General features: G+C 41.6%; 1 protein-coding gene across 1 annotated transcript in view; it reads left to right on the top strand.

The window, feature by feature from the left end:
- ATPAF1 (ATP synthase mitochondrial F1 complex assembly factor 1) overlaps nucleotides 1–24,067 on the top strand; it is a 479,750-nt gene that overhangs the window by 436,826 nt on the left and 18,857 nt on the right. The window contains exons 2-8 of the mRNA XM_050801901.1: nucleotides 1,847–2,190; nucleotides 4,835–4,943; nucleotides 10,858–10,908; nucleotides 11,422–11,484; nucleotides 15,859–15,909; nucleotides 17,096–17,143; nucleotides 23,418–23,513. Coding sequence (XP_050657858.1) covers nucleotides 1,859–2,190; nucleotides 4,835–4,943; nucleotides 10,858–10,908; nucleotides 11,422–11,484; nucleotides 15,859–15,909; nucleotides 17,096–17,143; nucleotides 23,418–23,513 — 750 coding nt within the window. The 5' untranslated portion in view covers nucleotides 1,847–1,858. The remainder of the gene's footprint in view (nucleotides 1–1,846; nucleotides 2,191–4,834; nucleotides 4,944–10,857; nucleotides 10,909–11,421; nucleotides 11,485–15,858; nucleotides 15,910–17,095; nucleotides 17,144–23,417; nucleotides 23,514–24,067) is intronic.

Below are 24,067 nucleotides of genomic sequence, written 5' to 3'. Positions count from 1 at the left end.
CAAAATACAACCAAAATCTGGCCACTTTTTTCTTTCTCACTTTAGTCCAAGTACCACCATCTCTCACTTAGATTACTGTTCTCCCTGTAGGGTGACGAACATCCTGGTTTGCCCAAGACTGCGGTGGTTCTCAGGACATGGGGCTTTCAATGCTAGAGCCAAGAAAGTCCTAGGCAAACTAGGACAAATTAGTCACCCTTGGGAGAGTTTCCATCCTTGCCTCCACATACCCTAAATTCCACCAGCAGCCAGCATGATCCTTTTAAAAAGGATCATGTTGCTCCGCTGCTTAAAACATATAGTAACTTCCGATCTCATTAGATTTAAAATCAAAGTCCTTAACCAAGGCATGAGCAATCTAACTAACCCTCCCTATACCTTCTTGGTCTCATTTCTACCGCTGTGCCCTCACTCATTCAGACTCAATAACCTCCTCATCAGGGCCTTTGCACTTGCTGTTCCTCTACCTGGAAGGCTCCTCCCCCAGCATTCCCACATTACCTTCAGGTCTCTGCTCAAGTGCCCCCTTATCTCACTCTCTCTTAGCCTGCTGTTTTTCAGCACAGCATGTAGCATCACCTAACATTATATGTTTATTTATTGTCTGTTTCACTCCTCCAGAATGTAAGCTCAATGAATTAATATAAACAAGGATCTAAGAACTTCAGATAATGATAACTGCTATAAAGAGAATGAAACAGAGCAATGGGATAAAGACTATAAAGAGATGGGGGTTTTGTCATTTAGGTCCCTTGAAGGTGCTTACATGTGAACTGAGCCCTTAGATGATGAGGAGGCAGCCACATGCAAATCCACAGAGAAAACAGTAAGTGTGAGGAGTGTGAGCCAGGTATGGGCTGGCATACTTGAAGGACTTACTCATCTTCCATTACACTGTTCGTCGCACAAGGCAGGGCTCAGGGCTGATCTCCATGAGCATAGGTTCGATTGAGCAGAGTTGAAGGCTCTGCCCTTGTCCCAGGAAGGGTTTCAATCCGACAAAACCCAGACAAGAAGGACCTGATGATGAGTACTGTCCCAGAGAGCCTACTCCAGGACTGGCCCCGTTCTGTGAGCAGGTGGGACACAGAGATGTTGATGTCACTATCCCTGACCCCAGGACCTCGCACCTGGTTCACACGGTAAGGAAGATTGTGGCATTTGGGTTGAGAGAATGGAAAGAGAGAGGATTCCAGGGGTCAAAAAGGGCCTGAATAAGGAAAGGACTCTTCAAGGAGTAATCCTGGTGTTTCTTTGGGAGAGAATAGGTCAGTGTGGCTGGAGTTCAAGGAGGATGTCAGGAAGCAGAGGAAAAGGAGGCTTAGGAGGCAGCTGTCATCTTGAAAAGAGCTCAGCTCTCGGGTAGAACTTGAACAAGTCACATAATTACTCTCGGCCTCGGTTTCCTGATTTGTTAGATGAAGATAATACCTGCCACACAGAGTATGAAGCCGATCAGTGTCCTGCACATAGCAACCTCAGTAAAGAGAAGCTTGCTGCTGTGATTACAGTTGATTAAGGACCTTCGATGCTGAAGGACGGACTACTACAGCGAGTACCTGGCACTACAGCAAGTGCCAGGGGCAAGCACCGCCAGGACCCGGAGGTCCGCTGGCTTTAGAGAGCGGACTTGGCGCGCAGAGGCTGCTGGTCCCAGAGGGAGGAAGGGCGTTGAATTTGGGCAGCCTCCCTGCAGGAGGCGGGCCGTGGCTTACACAGGGCGGCGAGAGCGCGCAGTGCCGGGGCCAGAGCGGCGCGCCCCCTCCTTCCCGCCCCGCCTAGCCGCTCTCCTGCGCCCGGAACGTTGGGCGCGCGGAACCTCGGTGCCGGAGCGCGGGCGCGGCGCACTCGGAGCGGGATGGAGCGGGCGCGCGGGCCGCGGGCCGAGGCCGACGCGCCTGAGGAGGAGGAGGCGGGGGCGGCCATGGCTGCTGTGGTGGTGGCGGCTGCAGGTGGCGCGGGACCGGCGGTCCTGCAGGTGGCCGGTCTCTACCGGGGCCTGTGCGCGGTGCGCAGCCGCGCCCTGGGCCTGGGGCTTGTGTCACCCGCGCAGCTGCGCGTGTTCCCAGTGCGCCGCGGCTCCGGCCGGCCCGAGCGGGGCGCCGACGGCAGCGGGGTCGGGGCCGAGGCCGAGCTCCAGGCCAACCCTTTCTACGACCGCTACCGCGACAAGATCCAGCAGCTGCGCAGGTGCGGGCCCCGGCTGGCTGGAGGCGGGCAGGAGGCGGGAGGAGGGGCGGCCCGGGCTGCTGGGCCTTAGGACAGCCCTGTGAGGTGGGCACTGGTACTGTCCCCACTCTTCAGATGATGTAGCCAGGCTCCACGTGGCTAGGTCACTTGCCCAAGATCACACAGCTAGTTGGTGTCAGAGCTGGGAGTCTGCAAAGCCCTGGCTTGTTCCACGTTTGTCTGTGTTTTGGTTCTCCAAACGCTAAGGTAGACTCTTATGACAGCCCTGAGGCAGGCAGCTCAGACACCTGTCCTCATTATAGAAATGGGAAAACGCCTTCTAGAGAAGGGACTTGACTTGCTCAAGGTCACATATTAAGACAGCTGAGGCCCTTGTCTGCAAGGAAAGGCGATTGGGGATAGGAGGAGGGCATCAAAGACTAGTAGTGTCACAGTCGGATCACCCATTGAACCCTCTTAAGGGGACTGAGGATCAGCGAGAGTAGGAGACTTGCCAAAGGTCACACAGCTCTTTGGGATTTGTCTGACTCTGAGTCCAGGGTCCCTAACACCACCCCTTAGCTTCCAGAGGGAAGGCCCTGGAGCTTAGAGGGGCTTGAGGTGCATGTGAGGGGCTATAGGAGAGTCTGAAGAGTTCAAGCGGGAAGAGCTAAAGGAGAACAGAGGTGAAAATTAAAGGGGCTTGGGAGAGAATTTAGCAGGGTAAGAAGGAAACCAAAGAGTTATGAAAGGAAACCAAAGAGTACGGTAAATTCTTTGAGTTCTGTCTCATCTCTACTTCCACTGCCTTAATTTACTCCATCATCGTCACTTGGGCTGTTGCCATTATCCTCTAGTGTTCCCTACTTCCATTCCTGGACCCCTTTACCCCAGTTCCTCTCACTGCTACTATAGTGATCTTTCTTGCCATTTGAAACAGTTATGCAGTAAATGAATGAGTATTCTTGCTCTCCTTCCAGCAGCATTGAGATAGTCTCAAGTATTTGTCATCTTAAAAACCTTTCCTTAATGTACATTCCCCAACGAGCTTCTCTCGTTGATCTGTATTTGATCTCTTTTACACACAAGCATCTCTGAAGAGTTGTCTACTCATACTTTGAATACTTTATCAGCATCCATTCATTCTTACCCACTCATGAACAAATGAATAACTGGTTTTGCCCTCCTTTCCTACTGGATCATTCCCATCAACATTTATACATACTGTTATCCCCCACTGACCTCTAAATAACATCCAAACTCCTTAATGTTCCACACAAGTTCCTCGCACCCTAGTCCCTGCCAGTCTCTCTCTAGCTTTATCTATTAGCAAACTTCCTTTGAAAAAAAATGGAGAGGAGGGGATGTTCCAGGTAAGGGGAGCAGCAGCATAAACAAAGGTACAGAGGCATGAACCCACCTTAACATTTGGGGATGTTTGAGCAAATTTTCATCATAATACCTGTTGCACTTTCATTTGTTTACTTTTATGCCTGTCTCTCCCACTAGATAGTGAGCTCCTTGAGGTAGGGAGTCTGACTCATTTATTTCTATATCCTCAGATCCCAGCAAGAGCTTCACTGCCCAGGCTGTCCCTTGCCCTCTTTACCCCTTCACTATGGCAGGCCCAGTTGCAACTGTGGCCACTAGCAGGGTTGACCCTGGTCCTGGTACAGCCCCCAGGGCTGCTTGCAGCTCTGGCCAGGCAGGTGCCATGCCCTACTAAGCAGAAACCCCTGGTGTGGCTCTTTATTGAGGAGGAGCTGGCCCACTACAGAGAGAAGAGAAACAGCCCATCTACATGACAGTGAAGGCAGTGGTGGTTTATGTCACCTCCAGAAAGGAATTTTATGGAAGAAGGGGCCACCTATAATGCCTTGACCAGGAAAGTCCACCAGAGGGATAGCCAAGATGTCCCTGGGTCCTACAGACCTCACCTATGAAACTCTGGGTCTCATGGCCAAAGAGCTGGAATCCCTGAATGATATCTTCACCACAGTGTACAAAACCAAATATCCCATGGTTAGCTACACAGCCTGAAGAATTCTTAATAGGGACAGCACCCCAGCCTGGATTTCAAACCTGAAGACCACCTCCATTTTGACATAAAGAATGTGTTCTGATGTTTCACCTCCAAGAGCAGCTTCTTTGGAGGGTGGGTCAGGGAGACACTAAGATGCTAAATCTTCTGCAAACTAGGCTGCCTAAAGCCTCTGAATCACCAGGATCTGAATAAAACAGATGTTTAACCTAGTTGGGGGGACATATTTTCAAGAACTGAATGTATTCAAGTAAAAGCTTGACACCTAGTAAAGAGGCTGTAGGATTCTTGCCTGAAGAGGTGATCCAGCAAGATGACCTCAAAATTCTAAGTACCCTAAATGTAAGTATCTGAGGGACTAAGCCCTGTGTAAACCTAGGGAACAGCCTGCAAAAGAAAAATGTTACACAGGCCCCTTGAGGATTAACAACAGTTGAATAACAGGATTTCTTTTTCCGGTTTCTTTATTTCTAGGCCTATGCCCAGTTCTTACTAACTGAAGGCAAATTTTTCAACCTCTCTGAATGGCAGTGTCCTTTCTCTGTAGAGGTGGAAAGTGATGCTTTATTATTTTAGAATCCAAAAAGGCCCAGTTGGTTTACCCTTTGGTTTACCTCTGATCAGGTCTGACCCAGCTGCTTTTGAGTCCCGTCTGGAGAAACGCAGTGAATTTCGGAAGCAGCCAGTGGGGCGTTCCAGGCAAGGTGATTTTATCAAATGTGTGGAACAGAAGGTAAGACCTGCCCCCATTGGTGGTGTTTGCTTACCAGCACTCCTTTAACCTCCTTACCCTGGCCCTTATCCTTAAAGTTGGTCTATTGATGGGTCAACTGGGTGAACTAAACATAGTCTCTCCCAACTCCGTTTCCATCCATAAATGTTTATCCTGCTCTTTCTAGGCAAAGTACTGTGGTCGTGGTGGAGATATAGAAGTATGAGAGGGGTACTTCCTGCTCCCAAGAGGAGCAGTCTAGTGGTCAAGGCAAGGCACACTTGGCAGCGGGCTAGAGGTATCAGAGAAAATTTCCCATGGGAGATGGAACTTGACCTAGGCTAGGAACATTGTGGGGGATTTAAATTAAGTAGAGAGGAGGGAATGGGACTTTGATGTAGAGCAGGGGTCATCACATTTTTTCTGTAAAGGACTAGATGTTAAATATTTTAGGCATTGTGGGCCATATGGTCTTCTTTGTGACTACTCAGCTCTACCATTATAGTGCAAAAGCAGGCCTAGACCGCACGTAAATGAATGGGTATGGTTCTGTTCCAATAAAACTTAATTTACAAAAATATTTGGCAGACTAGATTTAGTTTCCTGACAACCAGCCACCCCTGCCAACCCACCCCTATCCATTCCCATGTTGAGGAATTAGCTTAAACAGAGGAAGAGCTTTGAAAGTAAAAGGGGTTTCAGGAGACAGCATGGTACTGTACCCAATTAAAATGGAGAGGGAAGTGTTAAGGCTAAAGAAGTAAGTTAGGCATTAAACTCTTTGGGCTTAAGGAGTACAGGCAGGTTAATTTAGCTGCTAAGAGGGTGAGCTCTGGGGCCAGATGCCAAGGACTGAATCCTAACCCTTCCAGTTACTAGCTGGGTGACTCTTCAGCAAATTGTTACTTCTCCATGCCTCAGTTTGCTTATCTGTAAAACAGGAATAATAACAGTACCTACTTCACAGAGTTGTGCTGAAGAGATAATACCATTTAAAACTCTTTAGCCCCATCCCTGGCATAATAAGTACTTAATATATATTAGCCATTATTATCCTTAAATAGGAATCAAAGCTGAGGAAAAGCATGTTGAAAACTGTGTCTGGGAAGATTATTCTAATGCAGTGTTTTTCAAACTTTTTGACCATGACCCACAGTAAGAAATATATTTTACATTGCAGTTCAGTACACACATATGTATATGATTGTAACTGAAAAAAAAAAATTTTACAAAATAATGCTTACTTTTACAACATGCAGTCCATTCTTATTAATTTTTATTCTTTTTCATCTTTTGAAAAACTCTGATCACAATCCACTAAATGTATTTCACAACCTATTATTTGAAAAATTCTAACCTAGGGTGGTGCACAGAACAAACTGGTGTAGGAGAGGCCAGGACCAGGGAAAATATGGAGTAATCCAGGTGTGGGCTGTAGAAGCCTGAATTAAGGTAGTTACAGTAGAAAACTGGGATTCTACGTTGTGTTTTAAAGTCAAATTAGAAGTGTTTATTTTACTTGGAAAATACTTTCTTTGCCTAAATTTTAAGTGAATCTACTCAGTCTTAGTAACTAGTTTAGTTAATTAGAACAGGATTAATAGTAGATGGGTTGCCAGGCACGGTGGCTCACGCCTATAATCCCAGCACTTTGGGAGGTCGAGGTGGGCAGATCACTTGAGGTCAGGAGTTCAAGACCAGCCTGGCCAACGGGGTGAAACCCTGTCTCTACTAAAAATACAAATACATAACTTAGCTGGATGTAGTAGCAGATGCCTGTAATCCCATCTACTTGGGAGGCTGAGGCCAGAGAATTGCTTGAACCTGGGAGGCGGAGGTTACAGTGAGCTGAGGGCACAGTGAGCTGAGGTCATGCCACTGCATTCCAGCCTGGGCAAAAAAAAAAAAAAAAAAATAGTAGATGGGTTAATTATAACAAGGTTGGGGAGCAAATTCAACTCCTGTGACAAATAGTTTACAACTTTATATGAACAAACAATTCTTTCTACAAATATTTTAACAATTGTCATTTCCTATAATAAACATTTATAGTAGCAAGGTTACAAGTCAATAGCTCTTGGAAATATTACTGTATTATAAACTTTAAATATTAGATAGGAATGTTCTTTGCCCCTTTTTGGCAAGCAGACTTAGAAATTTAGCTTTATGAGGCCAGGTGCAGTGGCTCATGCCTGTAATCCCAGCACTTTGGGAGGCCAAGGCAGGCAGATCACGAGGTCAGGAGATTGAGACCATCCTGGCTAACATGGTGAAACCCCGTCTCTACTAAAAATACAAAAAATTAGCTGGGCATGGTGGCGGGTGCCTGTAATCCCAGCTACTGGGGAGGCTGAGGCAGGAGAATGGCATGAACCCGGGAGGCGGAGCTTGCAGTGAGCCAAGATCGCGCCATTGCACTCCAGCCTGGGCGACAGAGCAAGACTCCGTCTTAAAATTTAAAAAAAAAAAAAATTGGCTTTATGATAAAATGCAGAATATGTAAAGATTTAATTTAAATTATGGCAGCTCTTAGGTAAATATTCACTTGCTATCTTCTTTATCTAGCTAGATAGAGGAATGCTAACAGCTAACACATGTTCTCCATTCCCACAGTCTTGTCTTTACTACTTTGAGTCATTGGTTCCCAACCACATGGGACTCAACATCCCCCTTGATAATACATTTTTTAAAAATTCTCCCTTTTCTACCCTGAAATAAAACAATAGATATGTAAAAATATAACCTACCTGTATGTATAACCTCAGGTGGGAAAATCAATATAATGCCCTAACCATAATATAAAGGAAAGCATTTTTTAACAAAATACTTATTTTAGCATGTAAATATTAGGGCACGACTACACTGTGAGACCTAATGTAGTCATGAGGTGCTTCCACCTATTTGTGAAATAACCATGAACATGTAAGCAGCAAATACTGACTGGCAAATGGGTGTTATGTTGATAATTATAAAAACTCTAAAACCACCGGGCATGTTGGCTCACACGTGTAATCCTAGCACTTTGGGAGGCTGAGGCGGCAGATCACTTGAGGTCAGGAGTTCGAGACCAGCCTGGGCAACATGGTGAAACCCCATCCCTACTAAAATGCAAAAGAAAAATTAGCTGGGCATGGTAGCTGTAATCCCAGCTACTCAGGAGGCAGAGGTAGGAGAATTGCTTGAACCCAGGAGGCGGAGGTTGCAGTGAGCGGAGATTGTGCTACTGCACTCCAACCTGGGTGACAGAGCAAGACTTCGTCTCCAAAAAAAAAAAAAAAATTCCAGGCCAGGCATGGTGGCTCACGCCTGTAATCCCAGCACTTTGGGAGGTCAAGGCAGGTGGATCACAAAGTCAGGAGATCGAGACCATCCCAGCTAACACTGTGAAATCCCATCTCTACTAAAAAAATACAAAAACTTAGCCAGGCATGGTGGCGGGCACCTGTAGTCCCAGCTACTCAGGAGGCTGAGGCAGGAGAATGGCATGAACCTGGGAGGCAGAGCTTACAGTGAGCCGAGATCGCACCACTGCACTCCAGCCCAGGTGACAAAGTGAGACTCCAACTCAAAAAAAAAAAAGAAAACCTCCAAAACCACGAGCAGTGTTGTTATCAGTGACCTATGATTCCACAATCACAATGTAGAATCTTTCAAGTTATATAGTAGTTGCATTTCTGGAAATTTTAGTATTTATTAAAGCTGTATTAAAAAAAAAAGGTTCTAGGCCCAAGTAATTATAAATATTGAAATATTATAGGTATTTTCACCTGCAAGAATGTCTGGCTAGACATTGAAAAGTTGTACAGGATGAGGGAAAGTTTTTTATTATGTAGGACCCATCTCATTTGGCACCCTTCCCATAATGCAGATATCAATATCCAGTAAACTTCTATGATAACCATAAAATTATCCGCACAGATTTCCAAAGCATGCATAGTAGGGAAGTAAAGCACCCATTTAAAGTTCGTATTAAATGTTTCTGATTTTTGGCATGTAGCTTCAACTGCTTTAATTACCTTATTTCATCAGTTCTAAAGCTCACTCTTATTTTTCTCATTTTAACATCACTAAAATTGTCTTATAATTGATGTGACAGGAAAGTATTGTGCTATTTAATTGGCATCATTTTCTGATGCATAAAATAATGGTGCATCTTAAGATATGATGTCTTAGATTTGATAAAATGCAATACGCTTATACTTAGGGCTTAAATTTTTTATTTCTGTAAGTGAAAATGGGTACAAATAATGGATTGGAGAGACATTGTGTAAAAACCAATACGTGAGGCTTCATGATTGAAAGGTGAAAGCAGCTGTGCAAGTGGAGGTTTTGTTTTGTTTTTGTTTTGTTTTCATGGTACACCTGAGAATGAGTGGTATGGAAATGAAATTCTCGTCGGGCACGGTGGCTCACGCCTGTAGTCCCAACACTTTGGGAGGCCGAAGCAGGCAGATCACTTGAGGCCAGTAGTCAAGACCAGCCTGGCCAACATGGTGAAACCCCATCTCTACTGAAAATACAAAAAATTTAGCCAGGCATGGTGGCACATGCCTGTAGACCCAGCTACTTGGGAGGCTGAGGTGGGAGAATCACTTGAACCTGGGAGGCAGAGGTTGCAGTGAGCTGACATTGAGCCACTGCACTCCAACCTAGGCAACAGAGCAAGACCCTGTCTCAAAAGAAAAAAAGAAAGACAGAAAATGAAATTAACTCCTTTTCAGATGGCTTACATATGAAGGAACGGTTACACCCGGATGTTGTCAGTGTATAGGTGCATGACCAAAAAAACTAAAGTGTGTTCAACAGGCTTTTCTCTGATCTGTGGGTACAGGTTCTGTGACCATCATTTATGAAAAGTGTGGATTAATTAAAGCACAGAGTGACTAAAGGCAAGGTTTTATGCAGAAAGTGTTTTTCAGCCTCAGAATCCCAGGTGTAGAATGTACTTCTGAGAAGCACAGCCTTGAGTGGAAGACTCAGAACAACGCATCCCTACTATCAGAAACAACTCAAAACAGGATTTACTGGCTATGACCTTTATGAGAGATAATGGCTAAGAGACAAAATAATCACTTTCAGTTGTTTTTGGCCTTTTTTGAAGGGAGTCTAATTTGATGGAGGAAACATTAAGATTGAACACTCAAAAAGACTCTAGTCTGCTGAGGATGCCTACCATCAAAGTGTTGTCAGAGATAAGCAGTATCCTTGGATAACACATCTTTCCATTTCTTACCACTTCTATAGTTCAGTGTGGAATAGGTCAGGACAGAGCATAGTAATCCCAAGCAGGCCTAATCCTGGGAAGAAATCCCTCATATCCACAGTGGCAGGTGGAGAATGGACTGTCAGTACTAGTAGATGATAGTTTACTGACAGAGAAATCTTATCTCTGAATGTCAGAATCTTAGAGGAAGGTTGTTGTCTTATAAACGATAATTTTTATTTTTATTTCTTTTTATTTATTTATTTTATTTTATTTTATGAGACAGAGTCTCACTCTGTTGCCTGGGCTAGAGTGCAGTGGCGTGATCTCAGCTCCCTGCATCCTCCGCCTCCCTGGTTCAAGCAGTTCTCCTGCCTCAGCCTCCCAAGTAGCTGGGATTATAAGCACCCGCCACTATGCCCAGCTTATTTTTTGTATTTTTAGTTGAGGCGGGGTTTCATCATGTTGGCCAGGCTGGTCTCAAACTCCTGACCTTGTGATTCTCCCGCCTCGGCCTCCCAAAGTGCTGGGATTACAGGCGTGAGCCACTGCGCCCAGCCAACAATAATTTTTAAAGTAGTGTTAAATTTTTAGAACAATTATTATAAAAAGTGGAAAGAAGTGAGTTCTCACATGCAAAATTATTTAATGAGATTGGGTAACTCACCTAGTTTAGTGACCTTTGTTCTTATGAGTAAAGTGTAGATTAATATCTTGTCTTATATATTTCAGACAGATGCCTTGGGGAAACAGTCTGTGAAGAGAGGATTCACTAAGGACAAGGTAGGTTTCTAATTAAACAGAGGAAAAAAAGCTTGAAGTCATATGGTACATCTAGAACAAGAGGCTGCAAATTTGAACATAAGTACTGTGGTTCAATTATTTTGTGTAAGGTGATTTTCCATCTGTAAAAGTGAGAAATATTTCTATGAACTTTTGTGTCCTTGACCATGACCCCTAGCATAGCAGTTTAATTAAAAATAACAACCAAACTTTCTCCTCTTACCAGCTGCAAAGTGCCGCAGGACTCATTGGTAAGGGTGAAGCATTTGGGAAGTACATGGCAACCTAATAGAAACTCTTCAGGAACAGAACTGTGAAAACCTGTCTGGGCTTGGGGGCTCACTTTCTCTGAGCATGTGGGTTTTCTTATACTTGTTTTCTGCTTTTGGAAATCTGTTTCACTGCCTTGATGTGTTTGCCACAGGCTTAGAGATAAGAGTTAAGCTGTTTTGTTTTGTTTTGTTTTGTTTTGTTTTAATTATGTGTTAATTGGTTTTTATTTTCTCTTTGAAGACTCTCAGTTCAATCTTTAACATTGAGATGGTAAAAGAAAAGACTGCAGAAGAAATAAAACAGGTAATGAATGAAAATGGGCTGGCATGCTCTATGAAAATGTGAATTCTGTGAATCAAATCTGAGAGTACATCTTCTGACACCTCTTTCTAGCCATAATGAAAGGTGATAATAAAAGGCAAAAGTGATGAATTACTTGAAGAACAATGTCATAAGAAAACTTGTCTTCTTTGTGACTCTTATATGTCTAATCAACTTGTATTTCTACTTTCTTTTTCCTTCCTATAATCCACATCTCCTGTAACCCTCTTCAGTACTTTATACCTGGATTACTGCACTACCTTTCCAAATAGGTTTGTTTCCCTGCTCCTATTTTTTCCACTCCACCCATAATATGCTCATCAACTGAGTCCTCTGAAACTTCTTCTTTCATTATGGAGAAGTATAGTGTATTGGTTTAAAAATACAGACTCTAGAACCAAGCTGCTGGTTTTAAGTCCTAGCTCTGCCACTTACTAGCTATAGGACTTGGACAAGTTAACTTATCTGGGCCCTAGTTTCCCTATTTAATTAAAGTGGAGCAAATAATAGTACTTACCTCATAGAGTTATTTGGATAATTAAGTGAGTTAACATTTTTTATCACTTAGAACAGTCCCTGGCACAGAGTAAGTGCTATATTTATGTTTTTAAATAAGTGGGAAAAAAATATATTAGGAACCTGGTCACAAATGTTCAATGACTTCCTGTATTCCTTTTCTTGGCATTCATAGCTCTCCATTATCAAAGGACTTTCTGCAGGAAGCTTCCTGAACACTTTCCTTCAAAGCACTCAAGAGCTATCCTGCCTGTTTGGTCATTTATATTTTTATACCTGTGATTCTTTTCTCTCTAATAAGCTATTTTTTTCCAGCATTCCTTATAGTTCCATGAATTATATATTAGGTAGATTGAAAGGATCAAAAGAATAATAAAAGCAGCATACTCTGTATCGGGTACAATGCCTAATGCTTCATATGCATTATTTCATTAAATTCTTTTAACCACCCCGTGAAGTGGGTGCCATTACTCCCAGTTTACAATTGAGGAAACTGTGACTTAAAGAGATTATGTAACTTAGTCAGTGGTAGAGCTGAGACTCAAACCCATGTCTATTTGACTCTGCATCATATTCCCACAACTGGAAGTTGTGCTAGTTACCATGGGTTTCCTTGGGATGCTGTATCATTTATTTTAGCACACATTTAATGCATACCAATTAAATGTCAGACTTTGTGCCAGATACAGAGATAAATGAGAGAATCCTCATCCCCAAAGAGTTTTAGCCTCCACAAAACGGATCAGATCAGCACAGGGTTCTTTCTGTTAATAGAGGCATATGCAAAGTGTCAGGGAGAACTCAGGCTGTGCCTTTGGCACTTTGGGAAGAAGTGCCAAAGGAACATGGACACTTTAGGGGAAAATTAAATAAAAGTAATCAGAATATGGGCTGGGCACAGTGGCTCACGCCTGTAATCCCAGCACTTTTGGAGGCCGAGGCGGGTGGATCATGAGGTCAGGAGATTGAGACCATCCTGGCTAACACAGTGAAACCCCGTCTCTACAAAAAATTAGCCAGGCATGGTGGCAGGTGCCTGTAGTCCCAGTTACTCAGGAGGCTGAGGCAGGAGAATGGCATGAACCCGGGAGGCGGAGCTTGCAGTGAGCCAAGATTGCACCATTGCACTCCAGCCTGGGCAACAGAGTAAGACTCTGTTTCAAAAAATAAATAAATAATCAGAATATGCTGTCCTTAAAATGAGAAGACAGTGTTTTGACATGCAAAAAAAGAAAAGGTAAAGCAACCTTATGCCACATTGAAAGTAGTTTCCATAGGTCCTAGGAGTTAATAGTCCTTTTGTGCTCTGTGTTGATTAGATGGATCACACTTTGATTAGTATCTTCTACTGGGGCCCCATATTTTAACAGAAATGTTGACCAAAGCAGACCAACTCTAAAGGAAGTTGACCCATTCTTCAACACTAGCTCACTGTGGTGTCACCTTGGTTATGATACCCTCCTCTACTTCTATGCCTTTGTTAGTGTTGTCATTCTCTGCTTCAAATGTGTCTCTTATCTCCTTCTCCTGCCTTACCTGTTATCTTCCCAGCATCCTTATTTCCCTACTAACTCCTAATCATTCTTCAGGATACAGTTCAAGTGTCCCTTCCTCTGGCACTTTTCCCTGCCCTGGGTTAAGTGCCTCTTTTATATTACATGTTTCTTATTATGTCACAATCATCTGTCATTCAACCAACATTTTTTAGTACTTTTTGGGTTGCAAGGCATTGGTGACAACACAGCAGATACCTGCCTACAGGGGGCTTGCAAACTAGTGAGGGAAATAGATCCAGATGCAAATGATCTTATTATGAAGTAGCATATCGTAGACATCTTAAGAGAGGTATAAAATATGAAAGCAAGGGGGAGGAAATAAATAACATAGAAAAGCAACTCATAGGAAAACTTCTGACTGTAATATCAAGGGAGACTACATGGAAGAAGAAGCATATATAGGCTAAGCTTCAGAGGACAGGAAGAATTTGGGAGGTCAGAGGTAGGAAAGAAAGGCTTTCTAGTCAGAGCCAATAACATGTAAAAAGGCATGGGAAGGCAAAAATAAAATGGTAGTAAAAAATAAGAATACGGAGCATCTATATGATAATGGTAAATAATAAAAAGACAATATTGCATATATGCTACATCTGTGTATACTGTAAAAGAAAAATTCTTAAGACATACTGGAAAGAAAATAACAGTGGTCTTTGTTAGGGTGGTACGACTATGGGCATTTTTTCCTTTTCCCTATTTTCTAATTTTCAAATTTTATTATATAATTTTTTTATTCCCTACTTTTTGGTATTTGCATCATGAAGGTCAACTGTACCTTCCTTGTTCTTTAGTGCCAAGCAGAGGTAGGACTTCTGACTGGTGCATACCATAGATCCAACAGACCTTATCTCTTCCACATGTAGAAGACTTTCTGGAAGCAGGATTTTAAGAGCTGCCTGTAACATGCCAACAATATCTAACATGGTTTTGCTGTGTCCCCACCCAAATCTCATCTTGAATTGTAGTTCCCATAATCCCCACATGTCATGGGAGGGACTCAGTGGGAGGTAATTGAATCATAGGGGCAGTTACCTCCATGCTGTTCCCATGATGGTGAGTTCTCATGAGATCTGATGGTTTTATAGAAGGCCTTTCCCCCTTTTGCTCCTTCTTCTTCCTGTCACCATGTGAAGGACGCGTTTGCTTCTCCTTCCACCATGATTGTAAGATTCTTGAGGCCTTCCCAGCCTTGTGTAACGTGAGTCAATTAAACCTCTTTCCATTATAAATTACCCAGTCTCTAGATTAAGAAAATGTGGCACATTTACACCATGGAATACTATGCAATCATAAGAAAGGATGATTTCATGTCCTTTGCAGGGACATGGATGAAGCTGGAAACCATCATTCTCAGCAAACTATCACAAGGACAGAAAACCAAACACCACATGTTCTCACTCATAAGTGGGAGTTGAACAATGAAAACACATGGACACAGAGTGGGGAACATCACACACTGGGGCCTGTCGCGGGGTGGAGGGTTGGGAGAGGGATAGCACTGGGAGAAATACCTAATGTAAATGACAAGTTGATGGGTTCAGCAAACCACCATGGCACATGTATACCTATGTAACAAACCTGCACGTTGTGCACATGTACCCTAGAACTTAAAGTATAATAATAAAAATGATAATAAATAAATTGCCCAATCTCGGGTATATCTTTATTAGCAGTGTGAGAATGGACTAATACAATATCTAACAAAAGCTAACATTATTTGTCGTGTTTATTCTGTGACAGGTGCTGAGCTAAGCACAGACCTACATTATTTCAGCTAGTCGTGACAATTGTGTGAGGTTATTATTGCTATTTTATTGATGTTATTTAGGGAGTTTTCAGTAATTTGCCCAAGGTAGTATAGCTAGTAAATGACTGGAGCTGAGATTCACATCCAGGTCTGCCTGACTCTGAACCCTGAGCCCCAGTCCTGACTCTCTGGGAAGGCTCACAGTTGGCTGGGGAAGTGTGGGTTTGGGGAGGAAATAAAAATGTGAAAAAAAAGAAGTTGTCTATCACACACAACTTATTAAGAGGAATGATTTTTAAAGTCATAGAATCAGTTTCTCTGTCAGGAATTTGTTATTAAGAGTTACAGTTTAGTCATCTATAAGAGTGGGTTGTATTAAATCTTTTTTGTAATGTGCTAGTAATGAAAGCGTTACATTGGGTTTTTCCTCTCTGTTATCAAATAGCATATTCCTCTGAACAATGAAAGCTGTCACCATTTCTTGGCACATGTTGAAAAGATTACCCACATGTCACAGACACCCCTCTCTTTTCTGTACAGATTTGGCAGCAATATTTTGCAGCAAAAGATACAGTCTACGCAGTTATTCCTGTAAGTAGTTTGGAGGGGGAAATGAAAGTGTTACAACATGAAAGTCAGTTCTCTAACCTTAGCAGGCAGTTGCCTTTACTTTTCCTATGTTTATTGCCTCTTGAGAAGCTGCATTTTACAGCCCTGAGAGTTTTTATTATGCCCTGAGCACCAGAGATTGGAAGCTCCATATGGTATATTTATGGCTCTTGTTTTCCTTCTTTCTACTTTAGAAATGTCTCTGAGACAAGGGAGCGTGGTATAAGTTCATGTTGCTGAGTAATTTCCAGATGTCTTTTTTTTCTTACTGATGTTTTCCAACCAAGCTGTTGGAATTTAAGACAGGGCCTGTAGCATAGCTTTTTTCCCTTCTTGCCTATAAGCGACCTATGCCTGAGCTGAGTTGGAGCCTCTTCCTAGTCTTTCTCTGGCGAATATTCCCCTTAGCAAGTGGCATTTTCTTGGTCTTTCCCTTCTTGAAATTATTCTTAGAGATGGTCACCATCTACTGCTTGACCATTAAGGTCTGTGACAGAGAAGGGATGCTGCTGGCTTCTCTGGTTTAATGTTTTGCTGGCCTCCACTATAATAAAGCATTTGAAGTAATGGATTATCAGCTAGTTCTTTAATTGCTTTTCCCTGAAGGAGGGGTGGGGGCTTAGGTTAAGTTTCTATCAAGCACACAAAGGTATACAGAGATTACATGAGTAAAGGTAAGATTAAGGAGGAAAACATATAGATGGAGGATAAAGCCAGGCTTTTTGGTAGTTATGATGGTATCACTATCTTTTTTTTTAATCTCTCATATATGTATACCCTTATCCTACATGAATTCAACAGCCAGAAGAAGAGTCTTCTCTTTTGTGATGTTTTAGATCTCTGATACTGACTCATTGTTTGAACAGGCCTTCTCAGCTCTCCCTCAAACTGACTTGGTGACTTGATGTCTCTGACACTTGTTAAAGTTCCCTGGAGCATTTGGAGCATTGGTGCACCTAGTCTTTACACATAATTCTGACAATGAACAGCAAAACAGACGTCTGGTTTTTCCTGTCTTTCTGTCATAAGAGTGATTTGAAAATAATGACACTTAAAAGACCGTTTTAGTTGTATTATAATTCTAGAATTCAGTCTTGATGAATTTACATGTGATTGTGGCCTTTTGTGTTTTTTGTGTAGGTTAACTTTATTCTTTTCCAACCTGCAGGCAGAAAAGTTTGATTTGATCTGGAACCGGGCTCAGTCCTGTCCAACAGTAAGTTTCTGGTGGTCATGTAAGGGTTGCTTATCAATGTTGCCAAACAAGTATTTTCCAGCCAATCACATCATATTCCATACTGTCTCACATGTTTTAGTGCTCTGTTTACTTAATAAAGATGCTCACATGTTGATTGTACTAGTAAGTGACATTTTCAGCCTTATGAAATCATGTGGGTTTGGCCCAGTAAGCCTCTGGCTTTTTAGCTCCCTACCACATCAGCCCTTTCTGATGCAGATCTTAATCTATCAGTACAAGTGCATTTTGGAAGATATCTGAGACCTTAATCTTTTCAACTTTTTTTTTTTTTTGCTTTTATTATTATTTTTAATTGACATAATTATACATATTTATGGGGTACAGTGTGATATTTCAATATATGTGTGCAGTGTGTAATGATCAAATCAGAATAATTAGCACATCTGTCACCTCAAACATTTATCATTTCATTGTATTGGTAACATTCAGAATCCATTCTTCTAGCTACTTGAAAATATACGATAAACTGTTGTTAATTATAGTAATCTATAGCACCATAGACTACTAGAACATATTTCTCCCATCTAGCTCTACTTTTGTATCCCTTAACCAACCTTTGGCTATTCCCTCCTCTAGTAACCACTGTTCTGCTCTCTACTTCTATGAGATTAGGGGTTTTTTTTGTTTTTTTTTTTTTTAGCTTCCAGCATACGAGTGAGAACATGTGGTATTTGTCTTTCTGTGCCTGGCTTATTTCACTTAACGTAATGTTCTTCACGCTCATCCATGTTGTCACAAATGACAGAATTTGTTTTTTTTGTGTATGGCTAAATAGTATCCCATTGTGTATAGACACCACATTTTCTTTATCCTTTCATTTGTTGATGGACAGTTAGGTTGATTCCATATCTTGGCTACTGTGAATAGTGCTGTAGTAAACATGGGAGTGCAGATATCTCTTCAACATACTGATTTCCTTTCCTTTGGATATATATCCAGTAGTGGGAATGATGGATCATGTGGTAATTCTCTTTTTAGTTTTTTTGAGGAATCTTTATAATGTTTTCCATAATGGCTATACTAATTTATGTTCCACCAACAGTGTATAAAAGTTCCTTTTTCTCCACATCTTCACCAGCTTTTTTTCTTTTTTTTTTTTTTTTTTTTTTTCATTTAGAGATGAGGTCTTACTGTGTTGCCCAGGATGGCCTTCAACTCCTGGCCTCAAATGACCCTCCCAACTCAGACTCCCAAAGTGCTGGGATTACAGGTTGTCTTTTTTTTTTTTTTTTCATAATAGCTGTTCAAACTGGGCTGAGATGCCAGTTTTATTGGCAGTTTTCTTCACCGTTTTGGCTATGCTATCCTGGTAATATGTGCCTAAAAGGAATTAAGAGGTTGTAGCTGAAATACTGAGCTGTCAGAAGGCCTAAGGGAAAAGGAGTAAGTGGGATGGACCAGCTAACTTGGTATCAGTAATGATTTCTCAGGTTTTCAAAACATTTTTGGAAACATTGCTGAAAACAGAGAATACCTAAGTAAGTGGAAATGATATATACCATATTCATGGATTGGATGGCTCAGCTTGTTACATTTTGTTTTGTTTTGTTTTTTGAGACAGGATGTTACATTGTTGCCCAGGCTGGAGTGCAGTGGTGTGATCATAGCTTACTGCAGCCTCAATCTCATGGGCTCAAGCAATACCCCCACCTCAGCCTTCTAAGTTGCTGGGATTACAAACATGCACCCCCATGCTCAGCTAATTTTTTTTTATGTTTAGTAGAGACAAGATCTCACTTATGTTGCCAAGGCTGGTCTCAAATTCCTCAGCTCAAGCAATCCTCCTGCCTCAGCCTCCCAACGTGCTGGGATTACAGGTGTGAGCCACTGTGCCTAGCCTTTGGTATTGTTAAGGTGTCACTTCTCTCCTAATTGGTCTCTAGATGAAATACAATACCATTCAAAACCCCACTAGGCATTTAAGAAATTGATGAGCTGGTTTTAAAATTTTACTTGGATATTTAAAGGACCTGAGATAGCTAAACAATTTTGAAAAAGAACAAAGCTTGAGGACTTACATTTCCTGATTTCAAGACTTATTACAAAGATACAGTAATTAAAACAGTATGATATTGGCACAAAGATAGACATGTAGATTAATGGAACAGAGTAGAGTCCTGAAATAGACAAACATGTATGTGGTTAGTTGTTTTTCAACAAAGGTGTCAATAAATTAGAGAAAGGATAATCTTTTCAACAAATGCTGCTAAAACAATTGAAGATCGTGCACACACAAAAAAAGAACCTCTACTTTTACCTCACAGTGTATACAAAAATTAAAGTAGATCATAGAAGTAAATGTAACTGTTGTTGTTTTGTTTTTTGGAGATGGCGCTTCCTTTGTCACCCAGGGTGCAATGTGGTATGATCTCAGCTCACGGCAACCTCCACCTCCCAGGTTCAAGCTATTCTCCTGCCTCAGCCTCCCAAGTAGCTGGGATTAGCCACCACTCTGGGCTAATTCTTCTGTTTTTAGTAGAGACAATTTTTTTTTTTTTTGAGTCAGAGTCTTCTGTTGCCCAGGCTATAGTGCAGTGGCGTGATCCCTGCTCACTGCAGTCTCTGCCTCCCAGGTTCAAGCAATTCTTGAGCCTCAGCCTCCTGAGTAGCTGAAGTTACATGAGCCCACCACCACACCCAGCTAATTTTTATATTTTTAGTAGAGACAGGGTTTCACCATGTTGGCCAGGCTGGTCTCAAAACTCCTGACCTCAATTGATCCGCCTGCCTCAGCCTCCCAAAATGCTAAAATTACAGGCATGAGTCACCGCACCTGGCCCATAAATGTAAGTTGTAAAGGAAAATAAAAAGAAGAAATCTAAATTACCTTGGGTTTGACAAAGATGTCATAAGTACATTACAAAAAGCACAAACTATAAAAGAAAAAAATCACCTTGGGCAATATAGTGAGACTTTGTCTCTACAAAAAAAAATTTTCAAGCACCTGTCATCCCAGCTGCTCAAGAGGCTGAGGTGGAAGGATCACTTGAGCCCTGGAGGTGGAGGTTATAGTGAGCCCAGACTGGACGACAGAGCAAGACCATGTCTCAAAACAATAAAAATAGGCCAGGTGTGGTGGCTCACCCTTGTAACCCCGGCACTTTGGGAGGCCATGGTGGGTGCATCAGTTGAGGTCAGGAGTTCAAGACCAGCCTGACCAATATGGTGAAACCCCATCTCTACTAAAAATACAAAAATTAGCTAGGCATGGTGGTGTGTGCCTGTAATCTCAGCTACTCCAGAAGCTGAGGCATGAGAATCGCTTGAACCTGGGAGGTAGAGACTGCAGTGAGCCAAGGTCACACCACTGCACTCCAGGCTGGGTGACAGAGTGAGACTCTGTCTCAAAAAAATAATAATAAATAAATTAGATTTCATCAAAATTAAAGCATTCTATTTGCATACCCAAATAGCTTCTACATTCATAGCAACATTAGTCACAGTAGCCAAAAAGCATAAGCAGCTCAAGTTATATCAGAAACTCTTATAACTCAATAATAAGAGGACAGACAAATGGACAAAAGATTTGAACATTTTATCAAACAATGGCAGATAAGCACCTGAAAATATACTTGACAGCATTAGTCATAATGGGAATCCAAATTACAACCACAGTGAGATACCATTAGAATGACTAAAATTTCAAAAACTGATCATACCAAGTGTTGGTAAGAATGTGGCACACCTGGAACTCTCCTATACTGCTGGTCATATTGCAAAATGGTACAACCACTTTAGAAAATAGTTTGGTGGTTTCTTTAAAAATTAAGCATACACCTGCCATACTAACTAGCCATTCCATTTCTAGATATTTTCCCGAGAACTCAAAGAATATGTCCATAGAATGACTTGTGCACAAATGTTCAAGCAGCTTTATTTATAACAACCAATGCTAGAAACAATTCAAATGTCTGTCACTAGTGCACAGGAATTGTGGAAAGAGAGAATGTGTGTGTGTGTGTGTGTGTGTGTGTGTGTATACATACACAATGGAATAATATTCAGCAGTAAAAAGGAATGAACTATTGATACATTCAACAACATGGTGTTTTGCAAAGGGGCCATATGTGCAAAACGACCCCCAAATGCTGAAGGAGCTGAGAAACCAAAGAAGGAGGCAGACAAATCCAATTTGTGGGTACAGGTTGATTTACTGGGGGAACTTACAGACAGAAGTGTGGTATTGAGTGGCTGCAAGACAGGTAGATCTCCACGCCACAACCAGACAGACCCAATATATCTTATATCTTGGGGAAAGTATACATGCTCTGGAAGGAACGTGTAGGTGGATACAGTCATCACCGTCTGTGATATCTGCAACAGCATCAAGGATTGTTTTGGAAGAAACTTACAGTGAATAGATGTTTCTACATAAAGAGTAATACATCAGCTAGACATTTGGGAGGCATTCCTGGACTTGGGGTTAATCAGAAGTCACATGTTGGACTAGCATTTAAAATAAAGTCACTCTTGTTCCCACACATGGATAGATCATGAAACAATCATGCTTAGTGAAAGTAACCAAACCAAAAAAGTACTTATTCTGTGGTTCCATTTTTACAAAATTCTACAAATGCACACTAACCCATAGTGGCAGAAAGCAAATCAGTGGTTGCTTAGGGACAGTGAGGGACAGGGAAGTATGAACTACAAAGGGCAAAGAAAACTTGGAAGTAATAACTATGTTCATTATGTTGATTTTGATTATGGTTTCACAATACACATATGTCAAATTCATCAAATGTATACTTTAAATATGTGCAATTTGTTGTATTTCAAGTGTACCTCAATAAAGCTCTAAAAAAGTATTTTCCCTAGCAAGGGATCATCTGTCAGGTAGGCACTAAGTTTATCTCATCTAATAATAAAAATTGGAGCCTGAGTGGTTGGCAATAAGAAGATAATTTGTGACTAATGTGTATTGGGCTGCTTTCTACTTTTGTTTTGTTCTGGCACCATTCTTTTCTCTGCTACTCATCCCCAATTCTAAACATCTTGAGCGTAAAACTTATTTTTCGGTGTTTAGTCTGGAGCCATGCTCCAATATCAACCTCACCTAATAGAATGTGAAGTAATTACAGCAATTGGAACAAGAGCTAATTCAGCAGCATTAGAAAGTTTGGAAATTGAAACACCCATCAAAAGAAGGATAAATAGTGATAAATTTCTACAGTAGAATTCCATACAACAGTGAGATATTTATGAATTAAGAGTTATAGATATCAACATGGGTAAATCTCAGAAGCATAATGTGAAGTAAAAAAGTTACAAAAGGATACATACACTTTGATAAGATTTAAGTTTTTAAACATATAAACTACTACTTTAAAAAAAAAATGTCTAAAGACAGGGTCTCACTGTGTTGCCCAGGCTGGTCTCAAACTCTTGGGCTCAAGCGGTCCTCCTGCCTCAGCCTCCCGAGTAGCTGGGACAACAGGCGCATGCCACCACACCCGGCAATCTTTTTATTTTTTTGTAGAGACGGGGTCTCACTATATTGCCCAGGTTGGCCTCAAACTCCTGAGCTCAAGTGATCCTCCCACCTTGGCCTTCGAAAGTGCCGGAATTATAGGTGTGAGCCACCATGCCCAGCCTGTAAACTACTACTTCTTACTTACAGTTATGTGCATATACATTTAAAGTATTAAAATATGAAAAAGAAGGATAGACACCAAATGCAGGATAGATGTTAACTCGGATGGGATTAGAGGGAATGCAGAGGGAACCTCAGTTGTATTTCTGATGCTGTCTTAGGTGGATTGATAAGTACATGAGTGTTTATTGCCTCATATGAATTTCTTAATTTTAAAAAAATGTTTTAGGCTGGGAGCAAGTGGCTCACGCCTATAATCCCATCACTTTGAGAGGCCGAGGGAGGCGGATTGCTTGCGCCCAGGAGTTCAAGACCAGCTTAGGCAATATGGCAAAACCCCATCTCTACCCAAAAAAAAAAAAAAAAAAAAGTAGTCAGGCTTAGTGGTGCACACCTGTAGTTCCAGCTACTTGGGAGGCTGAGTGGGAAGATCACCTGAGCCCAGCAGGTCAAGACTGCAATGAACTATGATCATACCTGCACTGCAGCCTGGACAACAGAGCAAGAACCTGTCTCAAAAAAATTTAAAAATGTTTTAAAAACTAAATATGGAGGAAATGGAATGAATGTTATAGGTGGTTGGATATAGAGCAAATGATTTCATTTATTCATCCGTCTCCTTGTATATCTGTTTTTCAGTTTCTGTGTGCTCTGCCAAGAAGGGAAGGTTATGAGTTCTTTGTAGGACAATGGACAGGTACTGAACTCCACTTCACTGCACTTATAAATATTCAGGTAGGTGGCTTGTGCCCTTCCTCTAGAGGAAAGAGGACTATCCCTTGGTGGGACTAGAAACCCTTGCTGAGGCTCAAGGACACAGAATATCTACTTACTCCAAGCATGTATTATTGTGGCACACTTGAATTGTCATACTTTTTGTGGTGGACTAGTTTTCTAGGCCCTCCTCAATACCTGGAAATTGGAAAAGACTCCAAAACACCTTCTCTGACTACTTCTGGTTCTCTTTTGTCTCTTCCCCAGACCTCTAGTTGCACATACTGCATGTGCCTCATTTAACAAACATGCCTGAGTTATGATGGTTATATTTTCAACCCAAGCTAGAAGCCCCTTGAGGAAAGCTCCAAGTCTTAAATGTGTTTTATTAACTAAGTCAACACCTTCCAACATGCTAAGTGAATAGTTTCTGTTTAATAAATGTTATTTTGTTTGCTTTCTTCCTTTTTTCTTTGTTTTATTTCCAACAAAACAATATTAACTTTAATTATATTTAAATGTTAGATTCAAAACATTTAAAACTTTTAAAATAAAAGTCAATATTTTAAATCATA

This window comes from Macaca thibetana, chromosome 1 (genome assembly GCF_024542745.1).
Source record: "Macaca thibetana thibetana isolate TM-01 chromosome 1, ASM2454274v1, whole genome shotgun sequence".
Classification (NCBI taxonomy): domain Eukaryota; kingdom Metazoa; phylum Chordata; class Mammalia; order Primates; family Cercopithecidae; genus Macaca; species Macaca thibetana.
This window is presented reverse-complemented; position numbering and strand designations above follow the sequence as displayed.